Raw genomic sequence first — 22,502 nt, 5'->3', positions numbered from 1 at the left:
ATAATTTTAATAGAATAAGAACTGGTGTAATTTGTGCTTTTTTACATAATAATATTCACATGTATTTTTCATTGCAACTGTACATTTCAACACCCTTTTTCCCCTGTGTTTAACCCATAACCTACAATCCAGTAGGCTGCCACTGTGCAGGGGCCAGGGAGCACAGAGTGGATGGCTGTGTTTCAAACCGGGAAACTTGCAGCCTCTACAAGGAGCAAACATCCTTCTCTCTTAACACAAGGTCACCACTTCCCCAGACAGTTCTTGATCCAAGGGTGGGGGAGGGTGATACGATTTGCTCTTTAGCAGTTTGTTCAAAGTTTATGGGCCTACTTCTACTCAAACTGAAACTGAGGGAATAATGCAACAGTTGATATTCAGGATGTGGTTACTAGAGGGTGTGCAATCTGTTATCAGCAGGGACCGTAAACCCCCGATGAGAGTAATCCTGAGACAGGCATAGCCGGGGGGGGGATGGTTCAATGGTTCAAACCATTTCTAGGAAATGAACCTATTTCTCCTTCAGCTTTGCCTCCATGTCCTGAATAAACATTAAGAGGAGTGTCTCCCTCGCTGAGGATAAAAGCTTGAAGATCATACCTCTGTGTTAAAGCTCAGACACATTTCTGCAGTAAGTATCCTTTTTCTTTTTGGTCTTTGCTTTTCTTTTTACATTTGGTTAAATCAAATTTACTCCAGCTTTGAAGGTATTTTAAATGATTTCTGATCTGCTTCTTGTGTAGTCAGTCCTTTATTTGGACAGTTTTTTTAATGTTATAGGACCTCCACATTAACTTACACTAACAGTTCATACTTTATAATTGCTTCTCAGTGTTTAGGGTAATGCTGAATTCATGTCAGCCTTGCTATGAAAGTATTTTCCTATCTTATAAGTTGTATACAATCACAACCTCTTTTTACAGAACAGTTTCTGCCCCCACCCCATCCACCCACCCCACCCATTCTCTTTTTCTCTTCATTAATGTTGTAATTATTATTATTACTATAGATTTTAGAGTACTATTTGAGAGTACTTTTCTGAACCTTTTATGCTCTAGAAAACAAGATGGACTCTGAAAGAATGATAGAGGTGGCCACTCTTGGCAGACCATTCAGCCTTGGGATGCTGTACGACTGCCGCCAGGACACAGTCATTCCTGGTAAGGATTTACATTTTTTTTATTTTCAAATACAGTATATAGTTAAAGAACGATGAAATGCTGCATCTAGAACTCTCACAGGATTTTGTCATTGCACACATACCTCGGGATTGTCTCTAGCTTTGATTGTGGGACTTCCCTCCTGCAGATATTCTGTCAATTCTTTCCAGTCATTTAGTTATATTGTTCTATCAATCATTTGCTGGACTGCCTTATAGGCACCTTTTCACAGCCACCATCTTTGTTCTTGTCTGAGTATGGTGGACATTCGTCTCTATTGCTGTAAAATAATTAATAGCACCTCGCTTCTGTCAAAAGTTAAATGACAGGTTGATGGATTAAAATCTCGATCAAAATAAATAATCAATGATTTATCACCCGTATCTTTCTTCTCTCCCTGCCCAAACCAAACCCCACCCTAACTGTCACCTTATCTCCCCACCCACCAACACCTGGACCCATCTTAGTGTCACTTAATCCCAGCCAAGGCTCAGGGGTTAATGAAGGTCACGGAAAACTGGGTAATTAATAGTCACTAAACTATAAAACCTTAAAAATAACTAAAGCAAGTGAATGAATGAATAAATAAATAAAGAATAGTTTAATTCATTTGACTATATTCATATACAGACAGTGGAAAGGTTTTGGGCAGGTGTGAAAAATGCTTATCTATAAATCCCTTAGAGATAGGGTGAGGAACTCGGCCATCCGGGAGGGGCTCGGAGTAGAGCCGCTGCTCCTCCACATCGAGAGGAGCCAGTTGAGGTGGCTCGGGCATCTATATCGGATGCCTCCTGGACGCCTCCCTCGCGGAACCAAGATGCACCGGCAACAGATCCGACTAAGTGCGGGGAATTCTTACCAAACTCCTGCTCCGCTTGTACAGAGACCGGATGGCCCCTAATAAAGGGCCCATGACTCCGTACTCCTGGAGCACCCCCCATAGGGCAACATGAGGGACACAGTCGGATGCCTTCTCCAGGTCCACAAAACACATGTGGACCGGTTGGGAAAACTCCCATGAACCCTTGAGTACCCTGCAGAGGGTGTAGAGCTGGTCCGGTGTTCCACAGCTGGGACAAAAACCACACTGCTCCTACTGAAGCCGAGGTCGACTATCGGCGGACTCCCCTCTCCAATACCCTGGCATAGGCCTTCTCAGGGAGGCTGAGGAGTGTTATCCCCCTATAGTTGGAACACACCTCCGGTCACCCTTCTTATGAAGGGGGACCACCACCCCTGTCTGCCAGTCCAGGGGCACTGTCCCCGACCGCCACACAATGTTGACGAGGCGTGTCAACCATGACAGCCCCACAACATCGAGAGACTTCAGGTACTTGGGGTGGATCTCATCCACCCCTGAAGCCCTTCACCCATAGAGCTTTTTAACCACCTTCCTGACTTCAGCCTGTTTGATGAAGGAGTCCAACCCCAAGTCCCCAGCCTCTGCCGAACTCATCTCAGGCCAGAGTTTTGCCTCTGCCAGAGCCGAGGCTGCAGCACGCTTGGCCTCATGGTACCCGTCAGCCGCCTGAGGAGTCCCAAAAGCCAACTGTCAGGTTTAACCAACCTAACAATACTTATAACAACACAAAAAGAAAAGAGAGACAAAGTATTAGGTATTTTACTCGCTTTGCGAGGAGAAACGGTCAAGATATACCCAGTTACAGATCTCGCACCGCTCTGAAGCCTATCCGACCGCCTCCTCTTTTTATTGTCTTTCGGGGGTCCCTAGTTTACAAAAACATTGTTCTCTAAAGGATGGGGGAAAACAACAACTGCATCGCAAACAGGTCATAAACAGCTTTATCTTTTAACAACACATTTCCCACAGTCTCCTCCAACTTGTAGGGTCAGTTGTGCCTTTTGTTGAGTGTAATCAGCCTTCATCTTTATGACCTCCTCAACTGGACTGCTTCCTTCTCTGCTAGCTCAGCACCATTTATGACCTTTGCCTGCAGACAAACTCACACATCCTTTACTCACACAAACATCATGAAAGGTTATGAGATCAAATAGTCAAGTTAAAGAATAGCAGAAAATATAAGATAAATCTATATTTAATTATTCCAACACCAACCACAGCCAGTAGGACTCCTTCTTCAGCTTGACAGCATCCCTTAATGCCAGTGTCCACCACCGAGTTCTGGGATTGCCCACATTCCAGAACGACAGTCAGAGACCTGTCCACAACCCGAAGGCACAGGGATGCGACCCTCTCATCCACTGGGGTAAACCCCATCACGAGACGGCTGAGCTGGGGGGCAACAAGCAAACCCACCCCAGCTTGCCGTCTCTCCCCACGGGCCACTCCAGAGTAGAAGAGAGTCCACCTCTCTCGAAGAGATGGGAGGTGGAGGTGAGCCCAATTATTTCTAGTTGATATCTGTCGACCTCCTGCACAAGCTCAGGCTCCTTCCCCCCAAGTGGGGTTACATTCCACGTCCCTAAAACCAGCGCAAGCATCCAGAGATCAGGCCACCGAGATCTCCACCTTCATCCGCTGCTCAATCCTCTTTGCACTGGTCTTTCATGGTTCCCCCTGCAGGTGGTGGGCCCACTAGGGGATGGGCTCGCGTCTCTATTTTGGGCTCTGCCCGGCCGGGTCCCGCGATGAGCAAACCGGCCACCAGGTGTTCTCCGACGAGTCCCGTCCCCAGGCCTGGCTCCGGGGCGGGACAATGGCTCCACCGTACCAGGCGACGTCACATGCCTCGATTGTGTGGTCCTCATGAAGGTGTCTTGAACCGCTCTTTGTCTGACCTGTCACGTAGAGCCTGTTTCCCATGGGAGACCCTACTAGGGGCATTTATGCCCCGGACAACATAGCCTCTAGGATCATTCGAGCACTCAAACCCCTCCACCACGTAAGGTGGCGGGTAAAGGAGGGGGCCGCCAATAGTAAGGACTATTGGTTTAGTAAATGTTCACATGGATAAAGAGTTAAACAGTTGATAACACAGTGACATTTGCTGTGGTTTTGATTCATAATTATAAATTATTAATGATAATGAAGTAATTGTAATTATTAAGTGTTGTAAGCCCAATAATCACACCACCAGAGTGTATCTCTGATCTTTATTCGTAAGAAATGATTTTTGGTTAGAATTTATTTCATCCAAAGTATGATTTTTAAAATTTAGATAAATATTATAAACAATAATCATAATTCTTACAAGGGTGAGGCAAGTAGCTCCTTTGCCTATTTTTTCATCACTTGACCATTTAGATTTTTTACCCACTGCACGGTCTCTAACTATTGGTGTGTTTTCTCTTCTGCTTGGGTATGCATAACAAGCAGAACACTTTCCCCTAATCTTTAATGTAGTTTCTTAGTTGCACATCCACAGCAACATTGTAAAAATGTAGATCTTCCTCAGCTAAAAGGTGATGTTATGTTTCTGAATTTACTTTTAGAATTTGGATTTTTGTGTCCATTTAAAAGATAAAGCTAAAGATGAGAACTGAAAGTTTGACCCTGTATGTATGATTTAATTTATTAAGTTTTAATGTTTGTTTAAAAGTTAATTTAAAAAAGTAAAAGTCAAACAAAGAACTTCGTAAAGAACATTTTAAAGTTGTTCAAAAGTTTTAGGGACACAACAAAATTGTAGTAGTAGTTAGCTTACACATTCTTTAAGACAAGGATAGGAAAACAGAAGAATAGAAACAACCTTTATTGTCAGCAGCAAAGTGAGAGGCAAGGCTAGCAGATTCACACAAAGGTAAAAACATAAAAACAGAAATTCTCCTTTTTACAGCAAAAGAAAACAAAACTCTGCAGTTATTCAAAATGGCATACTCGGATTCAAGACGTGTAACTGAGTGATAATTTTAAAAATTTACAAAATGTGCATGAGCATAAATAAAACAACAGACTACAAGAAGTGAAAATGCAACCACAGATTTAAAGAGGCTCTTCAGTAGCGCCCCCAGTCTCCTTAGCAGGTAGAGTCTGCTCTGACCCTTCCTGTAAAGAGCATCGGTGGAGTGAATCCAGTCCAGTTTATTGTTCAGGTGAACCTCCAGGTACTTATCAGAGTCCACTATCTCAATGTCAGTTCCCTGGATGTTCACTGGTGTCAGTGTGGTGGGTTTGCACCTGTGGAAATTCACCACCAGCTCCTTGGTTTTATCCGTGTTGATCGGGTTCTGCTGACACCAGTCCACAAAGTTAATTATTCAATGTTGCCTACAACTGAACCAGCACCCAGCCAGTCAGGTTCTGCTCCTTTAGCCAAATGAATATATGGTGTTGTTGGGACCCACAGCCATGAGTTACAACAGGAAATGTGGTACGGACTTTTCTGGAACTTTCAAAATGAATTGCATTAACCTACTACCGGCACAACTTAGGAATTGGGGGTAGCAGCGGACTTCCCATGATGCCACTGGCTGTATAAAAGCACCCCCCTTTCCAATGGTCCGATCTCTTCCACACCGGTGATCATCGGGATAGGGGAGGCAAGCGCACTAATGTCTCTTTACTGGCAAACAGACATAAACTCTTCAAACTGGATCCAAGGGTGTCATACAATCATCGATCATATGCACTAAGATAAGTACAAATGAATCACTCTGTGTATCCGGTAGATTCATTCATGGAAGGGAATTAAGGTACAAGCCTGGCTTGACTTTCTCTCTGAGGCCTGGAGAAGCAAACGGTGTTCCAAAGGAGTCCCAGTAGAGAATCTGTCTCTACAAGCCGAGTGAAGCGGTTTTCCCTCCCTGAGAGAAGGACAACAGGAGCCGCATCACCATGGTTACGGTAACGTGCAGTTTGGCCGGCCAACAGAACAGCCGCCACAACCTACAGCTAAGGAGGTTAGCTATAGCTAACCATTGTTCACTGTGGATGCTTTCTTCAAACTTCGCCTCCCTGGACAACGTTCCTCACCACAGTTCATGAGTTTAGGTGTTTGGGCAGAATAATATAGAAGTGATTTAGATTGAAATGATCTAAACGTTTTTCATTTTATGAAGTTTGGTTTTGTTTGTGTTGAACTCAGCTATCTTGGTGCTAGCAGGCTATCTGCAGCACACGTGCTCAGGTTGTGTTCTGTGTTTGTGTGTTTTCAAAGTTCAGACAAACTTTATTTAAAGGGGTGATTTTAAACACAGAAGATCGGCCATAACGCGCCGTCCGCGATTATGCATTTTAACCCTTTTATTAACTGTATTTTAAAGGTATGTGTTTGATTCTGGTGTTAAGCTATCAGCCTCCTTTGTTAGCTTCAACTGCTAACAGCTAAGGACACGTGCTTGCTGCCAAATAATATTTACCCAGAAAGGTTAGTTTTAAATCCAGTAAATAATGTGTCCCTAACATCATTTTACTAAATCTGATAACTAAGTAATCACCATTAAGCCCCATTTCTCCAGAAAGATTTTGCTCTTTTCCAAAATATTCCCTTAATAATATTTCTTTAAATATTATTTCAATAATATTTCAATAAAAGCCCTATTGGATCAGCAGAGAGAAATGAGATTAAATGTTAAGTTAATTTCCCTCATTTTACTCATTTGGATAATTGTAGCTCAGTTTCTCTTTTTGCTTTTGACAGTTTATTCATCCATTCTCCATGTTTCAGCCTTTATATTAGACAAGTTAGGTGAGGGATGTTGTTGGAGATATCATTACCTCCTTTTAAAACACTGTGCCTTGATACGTTACTGAAGTTTGCTATATTGACTCCCTGATTAATTTATTGATTGATTTAAAAAAGTGCATAGGTTATTAGGAAATGTAAAGCTATTTTTGGATACTCTAAAAGTGAAATGTTATGACTTGTCATTAATGGTAACTGCTAGTATTCCGACTCAGCATATTGCCTCTCAAAATCCCAAAATATACACATCTTCTGTCTTTTTCTACAGGATTAACACTGTGGGACTGTGCTGACTTGGAAAAAGACACAAGAGAAAGCCCGAAACCAAACAGTGACTTTGAGATAGTTGCTTCTGAATCAATTGAGGACAAATCTTCATCCCTGGCTGTTGAAGCATCTTTAAAAGCAAGTTTTTTAGGTGGACTAGTTAAAGTTGAAGGATCAGCCAAATACCTCAATGATCAGATGACATCCAAAAATCAAGCCAGAGTTACACTGAAATACAAAACTACCACAAAGTTCCAAGAATTGTCAATGAATCATCTTGGAAGAGGAAACGTGAAGCATTCATATGTTTTTGAGAACAAACTAGCAACACATGTGGTCACAGGCATTCTTTATGGAGCTCAAGCGTTTTTTGTCTTTGACCAAGAAAAATCTGAGACGGAAAGTCATCAAGACATTCAAGGCAACTTGAAAGTGTTGATAGAGAAGATTCCATGCCTATCCATTGAAGGTGAAGGTTCCTTAAAATTGGAAGATAAGGACATTGAAAAAATAAAGAAATTCTCTTGCAAATTCCATGGAGACTTCCTACTTCAGAAAACTCCAACAACCTTTCAGGATGCAGTAGAAGTCTACCAAAGTCTGCCGAAGCTGCTGGGAGCCAGTGGAGAAAATGCCGTCCCAATCAAGGTCTGGATGTTGCCTCTGACAAACTTAGATTCTTCTGCAGCTAAACTTGTTCGTGAAATAAGTGTAGGATTAGTTCAAGAAGTACAAAGTGTCCTGGAGGAGCTAAGTGAGCTGGAAATAAGGTGCAATGATGCAATGAGAAACATCACAACACAGCAGTTTTCACAGATTAGCAAAAAAATTAAAAGTTTTAAAAGCATGTGCTCTGAGTTCAGGCTTGGATTTCAACAAACATTAGCGAAGAAACTTCCATCAATCCGAGGAGGAGGAGAAGAAGAGTCTGAGCTTGCAGATGTCTTAAAGGGGAGGCATTCCTCACCTTTCAACAGCAAAAATCTAAATGAATGGATGGACTGCAAAGAGAGAGAAATACATATCCTGAAATCTTTCACCAGGATGATGAAAAACACCAAAATCATCCCGTCTCAAAATGAGGTTGATGAAGAACTTCTCAGTGCAGACCATGCTTTATGTTTTGTCTTCACCTCACTGGAAAGACATGAACCATACCTCTCTGCTTTGTCAAACCACCTCAAAGGCAGAACCGGGACAGACGATTCACACATTTATGATGTCGAGAAGGAACAATGGTATCTCTCAAACAATGTGGCAGATGAGATGAGAAGAAAAGTGAAACTCTTCAGTGATTTTGCAGAGGCTAACAAGGAGAGTACTGCATTCCTGACAGTAGGTTTAACAGATAAGAAACATGAAGGTTCGACCATCTACCTTTACAAAGACGGACTTTCTATCAGTGAAAACTTTGAGCCTCCTTCAAAGCCTGAAAGTGTGACAGCAGCTGACATAAACCACAACAGTGTGACTCTGAACATTTCCCCTCCCTTATTTGGAGCAGAGAACATCACCTCCTACTCTGTTGAGTACCGGGTCAGTGGAGAAGATGAATGGAAACAAAAGATAGAACCAAAATCTGCAGAACTCACAGTGAGCCACCTGAAGCCAAACACAGAGTATGTGTTCAGATGCAGAGCAGTGACCTCAGCAGGTGTTGGACCAGCCAATGCAATCAATGATCCCATTAAAACTTTACCCTGCAGTCCTCCTGGAGAATCTCAAGTTGAACCAAACTCATCTGAGATTTCACTTAGTTGGGAGAAACCAGCTGAGCTCGGACCAGATGTTCAGATTCTGAGCTACATTGTGGAATACGCAAGCACAGCCAATAGTTCAAAGGTAGAAGATCTCCTTTGGAACCAAACAAGGTCAAGAGGTGAAAAGGCCACAATTTCAGGACTTCACTCAGAAACACAATATTCAGTCAGGGTCAGATGTGACTGTGGTGGAGCCGGCAGAAGCAAGGAAAACAAGATTGTTAAAGTTTGTACAACAAAGCGGGAATTTGGGCGACTTGCTGAATATCTAAAAGACATAAGCAAGAAAACCAACTCCAGTCTCCCATCAGTTTATGAACTCCCACTGAGAAAGGATGACATGGACATAGATGGCTGCCAAAGGTACATATTTGGTAAAGAAAGTCTAAGACCCAACCGTACCATCATGCTCCTTGGAGCAACCGGATCAGGAAAGTCCACTCTCATCAATGGGATGATCAACTACATTGTTGGCGTCAAGTGGAATGACGGTTTCAGATTTAAATTAATTAATGAAGATTCATCAATGTCCCAAGCTCACAGTCAGACCTCAGAAGTCACTGTGTATGAAATCTACCACCAGGATGGGTTTAAAATCCCTTACTCCCTGACTGTTATAGATACACCAGGCTTTGGAGATACCAGGGGAGTTACAAGAGATCGGGAGATCACAGAGCAAATCCGAAGGATTTTTACCTCTGCTGAGGGAGTCACAGAGATTGATGCAGTATGCTTTGTGACTCAGGCCTCTCTGGCACGTCTAACGGCTACACAGAAATATGTGTTTGAGTCCGTTCTCTCCATCTTTGGTAAAGACGTGGCAGAGAACATTGTCATGCTGGTCACTTTTGCCGATGGAAAGCAGCCGCCAGTTCTTGAAGCAATAAATTTATCTGGCGTTCCATGTCCCAAAAATGACTTAGGATTTCCAGTTCATTTCAAGTTTAACAACTCTGCACTGTTTGCACATACTAAATGCCATGAGAGCAGAGCTCATGATGAGGAATCTGCTGAAGACGAGGATGAAAGCTTTGATGAAATGTTTTGGAAGATGGGCGTCAAAAGCATGGAGAAGTTCTTCACTGCTTTGGGGAAAATGACCTCCAAAAGCCTGCTGATGACCAAGGAAGTTTTAAAAGAACGAAAGCAACTTGAGACGGCCATTGAAGGTTTGCAACCACAAGTCAGAGCTGGGTTAGCAAAACTTGAAGAAATTAAGACAACCAAACAAAAGATCAAGGAGCATGAAGCCATCATAACTTCAAATGAAAACTTTGAGATTGAAGTGGATGTTATCAAGCCAATCCAAAAACAGCTCAGTGGGAAAGGAGAGTTCATCACCAACTGTCAGAAGTGTTCAATAACCTGCCACTACCCATGCATAATAGCAGAAGACAATAAGAAACATGGCTGCAATGCAATGGATAACAAAGGGATGTGTACTGTTTGTCCTGGAAAATGCATTTGGAATGTGCATTTCAATCAAAAATACAAGTGGGAGTACGTTCAAGTAAAGGAGAAGAAGACAGTACAGGAACTGAAAAGCAAGTACGAAAAAGCAGCAAAAGAAAAGCTGACTACTGAGCAGCTGATTGAGAGGCAAGAGGAAGAGATTGCTCACCTGCAGGACATAATGCTTTCTCTCATGGATCAGTCAGCCGACTGTATCACTCGTCTTCAGGAGATCGCCCTGAGGCCAAACCCTCTGGCTGCCCCAGATTACATCGACATGCTGATTGAAGGAGAGAAAGCAGAGGCTAAAAAGGGCTATGAGGCGCGAATCAAGTCTTTGGAGGAAATGAAGGAGAAGGCCCAACTCATGTCCAAAGTGTCTCAACAAGACAAACTCACAAAACCAGAAGAGCAACTTTCTGCAGAGAGACAGAAGAGGAAAGAAAGCGGGGGATATTTAAAAAGGGTTTTAAATTTCTTTGGATTTTCAGGATAACTCCAGCAGGTCTGTGGATATGTTGGAACGGTCGTGAGGCTTTTACCAGAACCGATGGATCAAATCGTTTGAAGTGGAATTGTCCCCAAAGCAGAAAAGTGTTGTTTGCACTTGTTAAATTATACTCAGTTTATTAAATACTTAGTGTTGATGGTGAATCTGATGTTATTAAATGTTTGAGATAAAAGTTTGTAAATCTTTATAATCAGCAATGCACGAATTATACAAATTACAATATTTCGGTATGATTCCAATATTTCTAACAATTATTTCAAACACTTTCAAGGCAGGAATTCAAGCCATTGATCTGTTGTAAATTTCTGACTGCTGGCTTTATGTAGTTGGGTTAGTAGAAGTGTATTTAATGTGTTTGGGCCTATAAGACTGGGTTTGATGCTTATTGTTTACTGTCGTATTTTATCTGCTTTGCTTCGATTATTTTGGGTTCAGTAGTTTCTTCTTTTTCTTAATCGCTTCTTTAGCCTGATATCTGATTTCATTTAGTTGGTACTGGTTTCCTGTCAGGCTGCATCTGGGCACTTAATCCAGGCCCTTTAACCAGGTCTTCTGTCAGGTAGAAAGGATTGAACTGTCAGCTCTTAATGGTGCGCTTCATTTCGCAGATTTTTGTTGTAATTTCATTTTAAGGAAGAAATAAACCTTGCAAACATCTGCATTAAAATATCTGTAAAATGTCCCTTATATGAAAAATCTTTGAGAAAATACTGTTTGCCTGTGTGATTAAGTGTTGTACTGAAAAAATAAATGTTTCAATACTGAATGCATTTAGCCTCCTTTGCTTTAAAGTCCTCTGTTTAAAACCTGAGTGTAGACGGTATAATTGTTAATGATAAGTGAAACCATTTACCTGGAAGAAATGAATTTCTAATTAATTTCCATATAATTTTATTGGAGAACCAGGAGCATCGAGACACAAATCTGGCCGAACTAAAAATGTTCTGTTAACGTTTTATTTTTTAAGGGGGTTATAAAACAGAACATTTTAAAGTTAACTTTACTTTTCTGGTCTTTGTTGTCACCTTAATTCTCATAGCAAGGCTGATAAAAGCACTGGTCATGTAATAAAGGAACGACAGATGAATGTTTATTTAAATAAACTTATGCCAAATTAACAGCTGCTGCTTTATTGGATTTTTAACAACAACAAAAAACACTTATTAAATGTGGGCAATTTTTGCCAAAGATTAGATTATAATGCAGCAGACGTTAAACATTTCTAAAATCTTTCAGGGAAGGATCCCGGTTCTCATTAAATTTGTGATTTAACTTTGTGACTAAAGGAGCTACATCCATTAACATTTACTTTTCCTTCCCATAGAAAGTACTCCTGGATCAGTGCTTCTTTGTTCTCTTTGTCTCTGCTCTGTTCTCTCAAACCTCCAGTCAGTCGTGGCAGATGGCCGCTCACACTGAGCCTGGTTCTGGTTCTGCTGGAGGTTTCTTCCTATTAAAAGGGAGTTTTTCCTCTCCACTGTCGCTACATGCATGCTCAGTATGAGGGATTGCTGCAAAGTCAACACCAGTGACTGTCCACTGTCTCTACATGCTCATCCAGGAGGAGTGAATGCTGCAAGTCACTGACTGGATGCAATCTGCTGGGTTTCCTTAGATAGAAAACTTTTTAACCAATTTGAATAAAAAACTGAACCTGACTGTTGTGAAGAGCCTTGAGACGACATGTTGTGATTTGGCGCTATATAAATAAAACTGAATTGAATTTTTATTTTGAACAGAAAGCACACATGACAGGATGTGTAAAAACCAGCGACTGGAAGGAGCAGTCCACCAGTACAGTGGTGTGGTGTTTTCTGTGTGGGTGCCATCAGGGATATGATGGGCCCGCTGCCTGCCACCAGGACCAAACTGGGCTCTGTTGGGTATTCTTAACTTTTAACCTGCTTAGGGCTAGATTAGCAGGTGAGTTGGTGCCCACTCCTCACCTGGGGTGGTGGGGTGATGGTCTCTCCTGCAGGGGCAGTCTTGCTGCCATGGGCGCTTATGCGGGTGCCAGGCCACCAAGGTCGCTGGGTTCTAGACTTGACTTGAGTGGAGGAAACTAACAGCAACATCATGCTGGGGGTTGGGTGCTTCTTCTTCAGCAATGACAGGGAAGCTGAACAGAGTTTATGGGGAAGATGGAAGGAGGTAAATCCAGGACAATCCTAGAAGCTGCAGAAGACCCAAGACTGGGGTGAAGTTCACCTTCCAGCAGGACACCACCCTGAACATCCACCCAGAAGACCAATCCTCCCTTTAAACTGGACAGAAAAACTGCAAATCAAAACCTAAAACTGCAAATCCAGCTGAGGTTACCTTCATAAAAGAAAAACTGAAACATGAGATGCCATGTTTAATGGATTTTATTATTCCAACGTTTTCCAAGCCTTTGAATCACTTCTCCCAGATTTCAGAACCAGATCAGGTGGAAACTTAATGGAGACTTTACAGAAACATCACAAATGTGTGTACATAACGTTACATGCAAGTATTTACAGTTTCATGTTGTACATGTTGGATCCACAGTGGAGTTCAAGTGTCACGGTGTGAGCAACCTGTGAGTAAACTTTGACCTAAACATCAGATCAGTCCGCCTGAATCAGCGGGATCCGTTTCTACTTTTATTTCTATGAGCCGCCTTCTTCAGTCTGAAACCACAGAACAAAGAAACTCTTCAGATCATGGCTGAACTTTTCTGGTCTGGATGTGTCTGAAACATGAAACAGTTTTAAACGATCCTCTGATGAAGACTACGGACTTAAGGTGCATTCTGCTTACCGAGAAAAAGACGGTTCTGATTGGTCTTCATTGGGTTATTTCAGTCCTGCTCAGGGAATCAAAATCAGCCAATGAGAACAGAGCAGCTGTTGGGTCAGCAGTTCATAATAAAAGGTCATTCTGGTTAGAGTCTGGGTATGTCCCAGAGCGATCAGTGATTGATGCCGTTTGTTTAATTGGCGAAATGAAACCAACCAACCAGGAAGGACTTCATAAATCAAACATACGACTCAACCCTGCATTTCTGACCAATATTAGTGAACCGTACACTCATAGCACTCATCTTTTTATGTTCTTTTAAATATGCAAAACTATAAATTATACAACAGAATCAAACTGGCTTTAAACTTTCACCCATAAATACAAACAACAGGAATCAGAACATAAGGCTGAACATTTAAACCCAAATCAGCATCTTTCCTTCAAAATAAAAGCAGCTGCACCATATCTAGACAAGCTCATACTGTAACAACCTGGGAGTCAACCTCCATGATGAGGCATGAACTCAGGACACTTCCTGGAACATGAGCTTGTTTCATGTTTCTGACGTCTTACAGAAACAACTTTAATAAAGCGGAGCTTTAAAAGCAGTCTGGCCGTTTCTTTATCCTTCAGACTCTGAAGAAGTTCCAGCGAGCTGAAACAAACCCTGGATGTTGATTCTGTGGCTCGTATGAGTTAGCAGTTCTGTCACTTTAATTCTCTTCAGTTTTATGTGAATCACTTTCTGAGCTGCAAGCATCTTCGACGCTTCAGAACCTGATGAACCCTGCAGCTCGTTTCTGCTCGGCTCCACACCGTCCTATTAACACCTCAGAGGAGCAGCTGTGTTATAAACACACTCCTGTTTAACTTTGGTTCTGGTCGGAGTGCTGAGAAACGAAGATTCAACATGAACAGAAACACCGAGTTACGCTTTAAATTCACTGCAGAACTCTGCTAGAGAAAATAAACAGTTTTTTTGTAAAAATGATTGACCAGAAATCTAAAAGAATCAGAACAAGTTAACCTAAACTCTGCCTGTCCTTCAGCACCGAATCATGACCCGACTCATTATTAACCACCTTCCTCAGCAGCTCCCCTCACATTTTACACAGAACAACATTTGTGAGGAACTGTGATGTAGAAAGTTGTATCGTTGTAACACTGATCAGGTTTGACTCAGCAAAACGTAAAAAAATATTTCTATATAAAACTAAACTAATTGACTCAGAAGATGAAGGTCAGAGGGTATCGTTAAAAGAACCGGGTTCACAGTAAAAGTTGACCCAGAAAAAACTCCCAGACTCTGGAGCTGAGGTTCAATCTCCATTTGGAGAAAGGAACGGCACCTCCTCAACTCATCTCCAGCTGCAACATCTGAACCAAACTGAGAAGCTCCATCAACAGCATCAAAGATTCCTTCAGGGTTCATGCAGCTATTTTTAAACTAAACGATGTGAAAATGTAAACTAAAACACAATGACGACTGGAGGATGTAAACGACATATACAAACGGTTTCCCGCTCAGTATCCCAGATCCAGCTGGATTTTATGCTCGAACATAGCGATGAGCAGCATGATGCAGAAGCCCAGCAGGATGCCGGCGTTCTGCAGGAGGAAGAAGCCACAGTGGCTGAAGCCGTTGTCCCCGGCGTCGTTGTGCAGCATCTCTGGCACCTGAAGCAGAGGTTCAAAAAACAGACAGGAAATAAATCATGGACATTAGGTGCCAGTTATATTGCATTCAAAGGGAAGAAATGATGTAATGTGATTAATCGGGCAGAGGTCCAAGTCTGGTTCCTGGAGAGCTCCTGTCCTGCAGCCTTTAGAAGACTAGACTCATGAGCTCAGACTAAAAATCTAGTTTTTTAACAGCATTTGCCACCAGAGGGCAGCCTCAGGCAGGTTGGTTGAGTTTATGAGAAGCAGCTGAATGTGTGTCATTAACCAGGCTGAGCAGACGCTGACCCAACAGCTTCTCTGCTCCGTCGGTTCCGTCCAGAGGGTCGAACTCACCATGTCCACAAGAGCCACGTACATGAAGAGCCCGGCTGTGAGGGCGAAGATCCACATGCAGATGTTTTCAGCGTAGTGTCCGATCAAAATGCCCGTCACCATGCCGAGGTAGGCCATCATGGCCGACAGCACGTTGTAAAGGATGGCCTGACGCACCGTCATGCCCGCCTTCAAGAGCACCGCAAAGTCACCTGGAGACCGAACACAGATCATCAGACGTGACCTAAGACAGAAACTGTCACATAGCAACACTTTCAGGAGAGTCGGTGAAAAATATCACAGCAAAATTAGGTTAACCACTCCTTCAGTTTGTTCTACGTCACTTTAAATCATCAGATGGAGTCTAAAACTCAGAGATGAGTTTGTCTTCAAGCAATATTTCTGCTGCTGTTTCCCCCTCTCCGCCAAACCGAGTCTGGATTTAATAAATGATCCGAAGCAATGAAAGGCTTCAGTTTAGCACAGCATCAGGGTAAAACTCAAGGTAACACCTGGAAACTAGACGCTACGCCTGCAGAGAGGTATTACAGAAAACTGCTCCAACTGGTTTCAATGGGATGACCATCAGTGTTCAGTCTGCCGTCCAGATCGACACCAAAGGGTTTAAACTCCTCCACCAGCTCCACTTCTTGTCCCATGATGAAAATAATGTTTTCATTACACCTTCAAACATCCTTAAATCTAAATAAAATATTTTAGTCTGAATGCTGCAGATAAACCCGACCCCAACACTGGAGACATTTTTGTGTCGTTGTTTCAAAAGTTCAAAATAGATTCATCGAATTTTTTCATTAAAAACTCAACTAAAAACATCCCATAATGACAACCTGATTACTTTTCATTTCTGCAATTATTTTCTAAATAAAAAACTAAGAAAACACATGTACATAAGTATTCACAACCTTTGCACCGAGGCTTAAAACTCAGGTTCATCCTGTTTCCGCTGATCGTCCTCGAGATGTTTCTGCAGCTTAACTGGAAACCATCTGTGTTAAACTCAGTTTGACTGGGCGGGATTTGGAAAGGCGCACACCTGTCTCTAAGACCCCAGAGGTGACAGTCAAAGCACAAACCACACAGGAAGACGAAGGAAACGTCTGTAGTAGTCTGTAGACAGGATTGTCACAAGGCACAAATCTGAGGAAAGGTACAGAAATATCTGAGAGGCCTCCATCATCACCTTCAGGACTTCTTCCTAGAGAAGCCGACCGTCTACACTGAATTGGGGGGAGAAGGGCTTTCAGTGATGGAGGTGACCAAGAACCTGATGGTCACGCTGTTAGAGCTCCAGCACTGATCTGAGGTGAAAGGAGAACTATCCAGAAGGACAACCATCTCTGTAATAATCCACCAATCAGGCCTGTATCTGGTCAGAAAACCAGGTGGTTCTTACCCTCACAGTGAAGCATGGTGGTGGTAGCGTCATGCTGTGGGGATGCTTTTCAATGGCAGGAACTGGAAGACTAATCGGAACAGAAGGACAAATAATGCAGCAATGCAGAAACATCCTGGATGAAAACCTTCTCCAGAGCGCTCTGGCCCTCAAACTGGGGCGACGGTTCATCTTCAGCTGGACAACGACCCAAAGCATCCATACAAGATCTCACAGGTCTGGTTTCAGAATGCCAGGACTAACCCTAACCCGGTCCTGGAGCGGCCCAGTCAGAGCCAGACCTGAGCCCAATGGAACATCTCTGGGAAGATCTGAAAACGGCTGCACAAATGTTTCCCATCCAACCTGGTGGATCTTGAGAGGTTCTGCTAAGATGAAAGGGCCAAATGGGCCAAAGATCGGCGTGTCGAGCTTGTGGCGCCATATTCAAGACGACCCTAAGCTGTAATTGCCGCCAAAAAGTGCATCAACAAAGTATTGAGCAAAAGGTGTGAACACTTATGTCCAAATGATCTCTTAAATCTTTAAGTTTAGAAATATTAGAACCATTTTTTGTCTTCATTATACGGGGGATTTGTGTAGTTTTGATGGGAAAAAATAACTTTGGAAAAAGCTGCAACATAAAAGAAAGTGAAAAAATGAAAGCGCTGTGAATACTTTCCTGATATATCACTGACAGGCATGTTAAACAGTGCAGTGGAGAGAAAGATTACACTACATGTACTTCTACTAACGATGTCAACATTTATGCTGACATTAAACTGATAACGTTAATGAATTTATAAAAAGAAACAGAACCTTTTCAGATTGTTAGAAACGTTTTCCGTAGTAACGGTGCACCTTCACCTGAGTGGTGGTGTTCAGTTCCTTAAACTAAAGTACGTTTTTCTGATTAAGGTAAAACTGTTCGAGGAACCCAAGTATACCAACATATACTGTCTGCCTGTCTAGAGATGTTATTTGTAAGCCGGGGAACTGAGATAGAACCGAGTTGGATTCAAAGTGATGTACAACGTCTGACTGCACCACTGGAACTGGAGCAAACAGTAGCAGCAGGAGCTTTGTGTGATGGTGCTGCCTCTCCTTCCAACGAGCAGCAGGACTGGAGGTCTTACCCAACTCATGAGGCAACTCATGGCAGAAAACGGCCACAGACGTACTGAGTCCACTGGACAGACTCTCAGTGAAGGCAGCTCCTGCAGAAAGACACGGAGACATTAGAGACAAAGGTCCAAAGGTCGCACAAAAACAGGTTTTCAGCTGTGATTCCCTCCGACTTCCTGAGTCATTTTGAGATTTTTCAGCCTGAGCAGAAAGCAGCTCACCGATGGCGAGGCCGTCGCTGAAGTTGTGCAGCCCGTCACCCATGATGACCATCCAAGCGAGCGTGGCCACTCCGGCCTGCTGGAAGTGCTGCTCCGAGTACGAGTGGGAGTGGCTGTGCGGGTGGTGGTTCTGGGAGTGGTGGTGATGCAGGATGTGGTGGTAGTCATGGTGATGGTGATGCATGCTGTCGGCCTGGCCCACCGTGTCATGGAAGTGGGAGTGGCATTTGTTCTCGCAGTCCTCCGCTAAGTACCCTGCGGCGCCACCTGAAGGTTGGCCATAGCTCTCCGGCGAGACAATGGAGACCTGCGGCGTCAACATCACCTGCTCCTCCTCCGCCACGCTGCTGGAGTGGTCGACAAACGTGCTGGCGCCGTTAGTCTCCACGTCTGCGCATAGAAAACACACATCCAGACCAAACAGACTGAAATGTCTCCTGCACCAAGCTCAGTATTGATGTTTTAATATCAACTCAGATGCTGTTTTTCTCCTGGATGTCGCCTCACCTTCACTTGGCTTCACCTCGCTCTCCTCCAGAGCGGGCTGCTTCTCTGGATCTGACTTAACGTTCTGGTCCCATTTCTTCTGGATCTGTATGGACACCAAAGATCATCTGTTTTATTAATAAAGGTGCATCTGGCGCCATCTGCTGGAAAGTCTTTTAGTGTCATCTTCCTAAAACTGCATCAAAATAATCATCAGCAGATATTTTACTGGCATAGAGAGCGGAGAGGCGTGGTTAGGATATAATCAGCTACATATTGTGCAACCCTTCTGCATGCGGGACGACCCAGGAGTTCACCGTCAGTTATCAGCCCTTTATCACACCAGAGTGAGCATTGATGAAAAAGATCTCAGGCGAGTTTCTAACCTTCTGTTTCTTGTCTTTGTACATTTTTCCCAGCGTCAGGAAGTGTTCAATCAGGAACATGAAGTAGACTCCTCCCAGAGCGGTCAGGCCTTTCCACATGCCATCCAGGTTTTCCCCATTTCCTTCATGGAGGTGATGTTCTTCGAGGTCCACACCAGGCTCCTCATGGTGATGGTGCTGATGGCTTCCCTGAGACTGAAGAGAGGAAAAAGAAGAACTTTGATACACTGCAGCTGCTCCACGTCCGGAGGCCCCGTCCTGTTTTAGTATCTGTAGCATCTCCACTGATGTTGGTACATGGAGTTAAATTAGTGGAAAGAAAAACTGTCTCGAATCAACTAACTGATGGTGTCTGATGTACCAAACAATCAGGTTTTCTCTGCAGCGCCACATGGTTAAAGGTGTGTGGCTGAAACCACTAAGTGTACATTATCATGCAAGCACAGCAGGTGGAAATTTAAGTGATGTAAAACTTGACACGTTTTTTAGATGTAGGATTTATTCCTGTCCTGTACGAGTTTCTCTGCATGTTTAAAGATCTTTAAATGTGACCTTGGTTTGAAACTGAGGTTAGACACCTGGACTGCTGCGGTCCCCAGCCAAGAACTGAGCCTGGAGGACAAACCAATTTAAGGCTTTGTCAAATATTACGTGAGGAAGGAGAGCTGTTAGATCAGTGAGGCTCCATTACTCACAGGAAGTTAGGGATACCTGGCTCTCATTATAGTGATATTATATGAGGAAAGCATTTAAGCAGAAGCATGCAGTGGTGATTTCCACATCTCCAACAATTTATTGAAACAAAAGCCAACAACAGTGGTGGATTTACCACAACATTATATGTCAATGTCTAAATAACGTGTCATGTGACCTTCAGCATCAACTACAGCTCGACAACAACTTCTCGGGCTGTTCAGAAGTCCACTTATTATCTTCTGAGGCATGGCATCCCATTCATTCCTCAGGTCACTGAGGTTCTGTGGTACATAGTTACGAGCCTTTAGACGGCGACTCGGCTGATCCAATGGGTTTTCTGTGGGATTCAGGTCTGGAGAAGCTGCAGGTCACTCCATTCGAGGTACCTGAGTCTCTAGTAGCTGTTCCCTAAAGATGGGACCTCAAGGAGCTGGAGCATTGTTATCCATGAAGATGAAACTAGCCCTGTTTTGGTCATGCAGGGTCACAATGACTGGATTAATATAATTCAGGTAGTATGGGCTAGTCACTATACAGAGTGTAGGGTGGTTCTGTATTGACCAACAGTGGCTGATGCATACCGCTCTCCTTGATGCCATCAACATTGTTGGATCATCACTTCTGCTCAAAGGGAATTGATTTTCATCAGAGAACCACAGTGAGGTCACTGGTCACCCATCCAGTGGAAATGCAGGTTGTCCATCACGTAGATCAATTTCTGTGACTCTTCCAGTCTCTGTATCTTTGTCGCAACCTGCTGACGGCACTCTGTGACTCTCTAAGCTCATTGGCCACTTCAGTCTGAGAACTTCCTGTTTGAAGCCTCGAAATGGCTACTGTTGATCAGCTGTTAGGTGTCGTCAAAATGTGACCAAACACCTGTTGTGAACTTTGCTGTTAAGCTCCCTGTTAGGGACAAGTACTGAAACGCTGAACATTTGGACATGTGCGTTCAAAGGTTCAGAGGTCATCCCATTAAGTTCACCTGGAAAAGCTTTAGAGTATTTTAGGTTCATGCTGAAATTTCACTCAAAAGCTGAACATCAATGACTTTTAGTGAGTAGTGAATGTATCTTTATTTTTTGAAAAATAAACAAAGGGTCAGATTATTCTGATCAAAATGTAGAATTCAAAAAGACGGGACCAATGACTCATCCTTGCGGTACACCATAAGCCACGCCGAGGTAGCTGGTTACTGACAGTGATAAAAGTTCTACAGGTAGAAACGCTGAAAAAAATTTGATTCTGAACTTTTATTCTAAAATTTGGAGAAAGACAAATGGTTTAATTTACAACAGCTAGACTTTCATCTTATAAGAACATTATTCTCTTATTAATCCATCTCTCCACCAATGTCACAGATTTTATGTTACCGTCCATTAAGGTTGTAAATAAATCTGAGAGTTTAATTCTTTAATTTCTTTAAAATGACAGCACCAACTCTAGTGTACGAGAAACTAAGTGGTCACCTTCCTCCACATGGACTCACGTGAGGTATGAGGTGCAGGAAGGCGTCGCCGCTCAGCGTTCCCACAGCCAGCGCCACCAGGAAGCTGAGGAGGAACTTGAAGAAGACTTTGTTCATGAGCGGGATGAGGACGACGCCGAGCAGGGAGAGCATACTGATGATGGTGATGGCGAGGAAGCCGCCGACCCACGCTGCAACAAACCAACGTATGGCAGAAACTCAAACCGTGACGATCAGCCGTTAGCTGAAGTTCAAACCAAAACGTTTAGTTCAGGCAAAGGTTGGGAAAACTGGTTGGAATCTTTGAAAGGTAACAAAACTAAAAAGCCTTAAAAGTTGTTTTTTATTAAATTATTAAATTATACAATTATTACATAAATGTAGAATTATTAGAGACAGTCTAGAAATGTAAAACCTGAAGAACTGCTGAGTTTTCTCCTCTTTGCTGTGAGTCTGTTTAACGCAGCCGGAGACGGCGAGGAAATCTGACCCGTTAAAGAGGAAAGAATCAGTTCCAAGCATTTTTCTGCTCCATCACTAAGCCGACCCGTTTCCCTTAAAGCCTCAGTCGGAACTGGTCTTACCTGCCGTGATGTGCTTGGTGGTTTCTCCGCCGCCGTGCTCGCTGTGGTTATGGTCTCCATGGTGACTGTGAGAATGTTTATGCCCTGAAAACACAGAGAAATACGTTGCATCAGACAACTTAGCTGCTATGATCTGGTTCAGGTTTAGACTGGACCCGACGGCGAGCAGCTCTTCTGTAAAGACTTTATTTTTAAGCACTAATGCAGAACTTTGCTCAGTTTGTGGCTGATGTTAAAACTCCCGCCAATCAATACAGGTTCGTCTCAATGAATGAAAATATTTTATTTTAGTAATTTAATTCAAAATGTGAAACCTAACATGTTTAAACGAATTACCAACTAACTTATTAGTAAATGGTAAATAGCCTGTATTTGTTTAGCGCTTTTTAAGTCCCCAGAGACCCCAAAGCGCTTCACGCTACAACCAGTCATCCACCCATTCATCCACCCATTCATCCACCCATTCATCCACCCACTGACAGTGCTGAGCTACCTTGTAGCCACAGCTGCGTCACATCCAGCCTAAACGTGTTAAGACAAGGAAGTCTGGTGACCAACAGGAGCACCTTCAGCTCCATCGGTCTGATGCCACCAGCCTCCACGCCTCCTGCTGCATCTCCCTCCAT

General features: G+C 43.1%; 2 protein-coding genes across 2 annotated transcripts; one reads left to right on the top strand and one right to left on the bottom strand.

The window, feature by feature from the left end:
• Window positions 1-526: 526 nt before the first annotated feature.
• LOC124869709 lies at window positions 527-11,525 on the top strand. Its single transcript, XM_047367771.1, has 3 exons — window positions 527-631; window positions 1,059-1,160; window positions 7,038-11,525. The coding sequence occupies exons 2-3, from the start codon at window positions 1,067-1,069 to the stop codon at window positions 10,742-10,744; spliced, it is 3,801 nt and encodes a 1,266-aa protein (XP_047223727.1). The 5' UTR covers window positions 527-631; window positions 1,059-1,066; the 3' UTR covers window positions 10,745-11,525.
• Window positions 11,526-13,107: 1,582 nt separating this feature from the next.
• On the bottom strand, window positions 13,108-22,502 carry LOC124870142 (zinc transporter ZIP6-like). The gene is made up of 9 exons (XM_047368666.1): window positions 22,443-22,502; window positions 21,877-22,102; window positions 21,314-21,483; window positions 19,129-19,323; window positions 18,764-18,848; window positions 18,257-18,646; window positions 18,047-18,127; window positions 15,539-15,729; window positions 13,108-15,199 (listed from the first exon to the last, which is right to left on the bottom strand). Exons 1-9 carry the CDS (start codon window positions 22,500-22,502, stop codon window positions 15,047-15,049), a joined length of 1,551 nt encoding a protein of 516 aa, XP_047224622.1. The 3' UTR covers window positions 13,108-15,046.

The sequence above is a fragment of the Girardinichthys multiradiatus genome, chromosome 6 (assembly GCF_021462225.1).
Source record: "Girardinichthys multiradiatus isolate DD_20200921_A chromosome 6, DD_fGirMul_XY1, whole genome shotgun sequence".
NCBI lineage: Eukaryota > Metazoa > Chordata > Actinopteri > Cyprinodontiformes > Goodeidae > Girardinichthys > Girardinichthys multiradiatus.
The sequence above is the reverse complement of the archived record's forward strand: the minus strand, read 5'-3'. Positions and strand labels throughout refer to the sequence as shown.

Coding starts and splice junctions, on each gene's coding strand:
- LOC124869709 (XM_047367771.1), top strand. CDS start 1,067: ATGGACTCTGAAAGAATGATAGAGGTGGCCACTCTTGGCAGACCATTC. Junction 1,161..7,037: donor CCAGGACACAGTCATTCCTG/GTAAGGATTTAC, acceptor CTTTTTCTACAG/GATTAACACTGTGGGACTGT.
- LOC124870142 (XM_047368666.1), bottom strand. CDS start 22,502: ATGGAGGGAGATGCAGCAGGAGGCGTGGAGGCTGGTGGCATCAGACCG. Junction 18,849..19,128: donor ACAAAGACAAGAAACAGAAG/GTTAGAAACTCG, acceptor GTGTCCATACAG/ATCCAGAAGAAATGGGACCA. Junction 15,200..15,538: donor ACGTGGCTCTTGTGGACATG/GTGAGTTCGACC, acceptor CCTCTGCTTCAG/GTGCCAGAGATGCTGCACAA.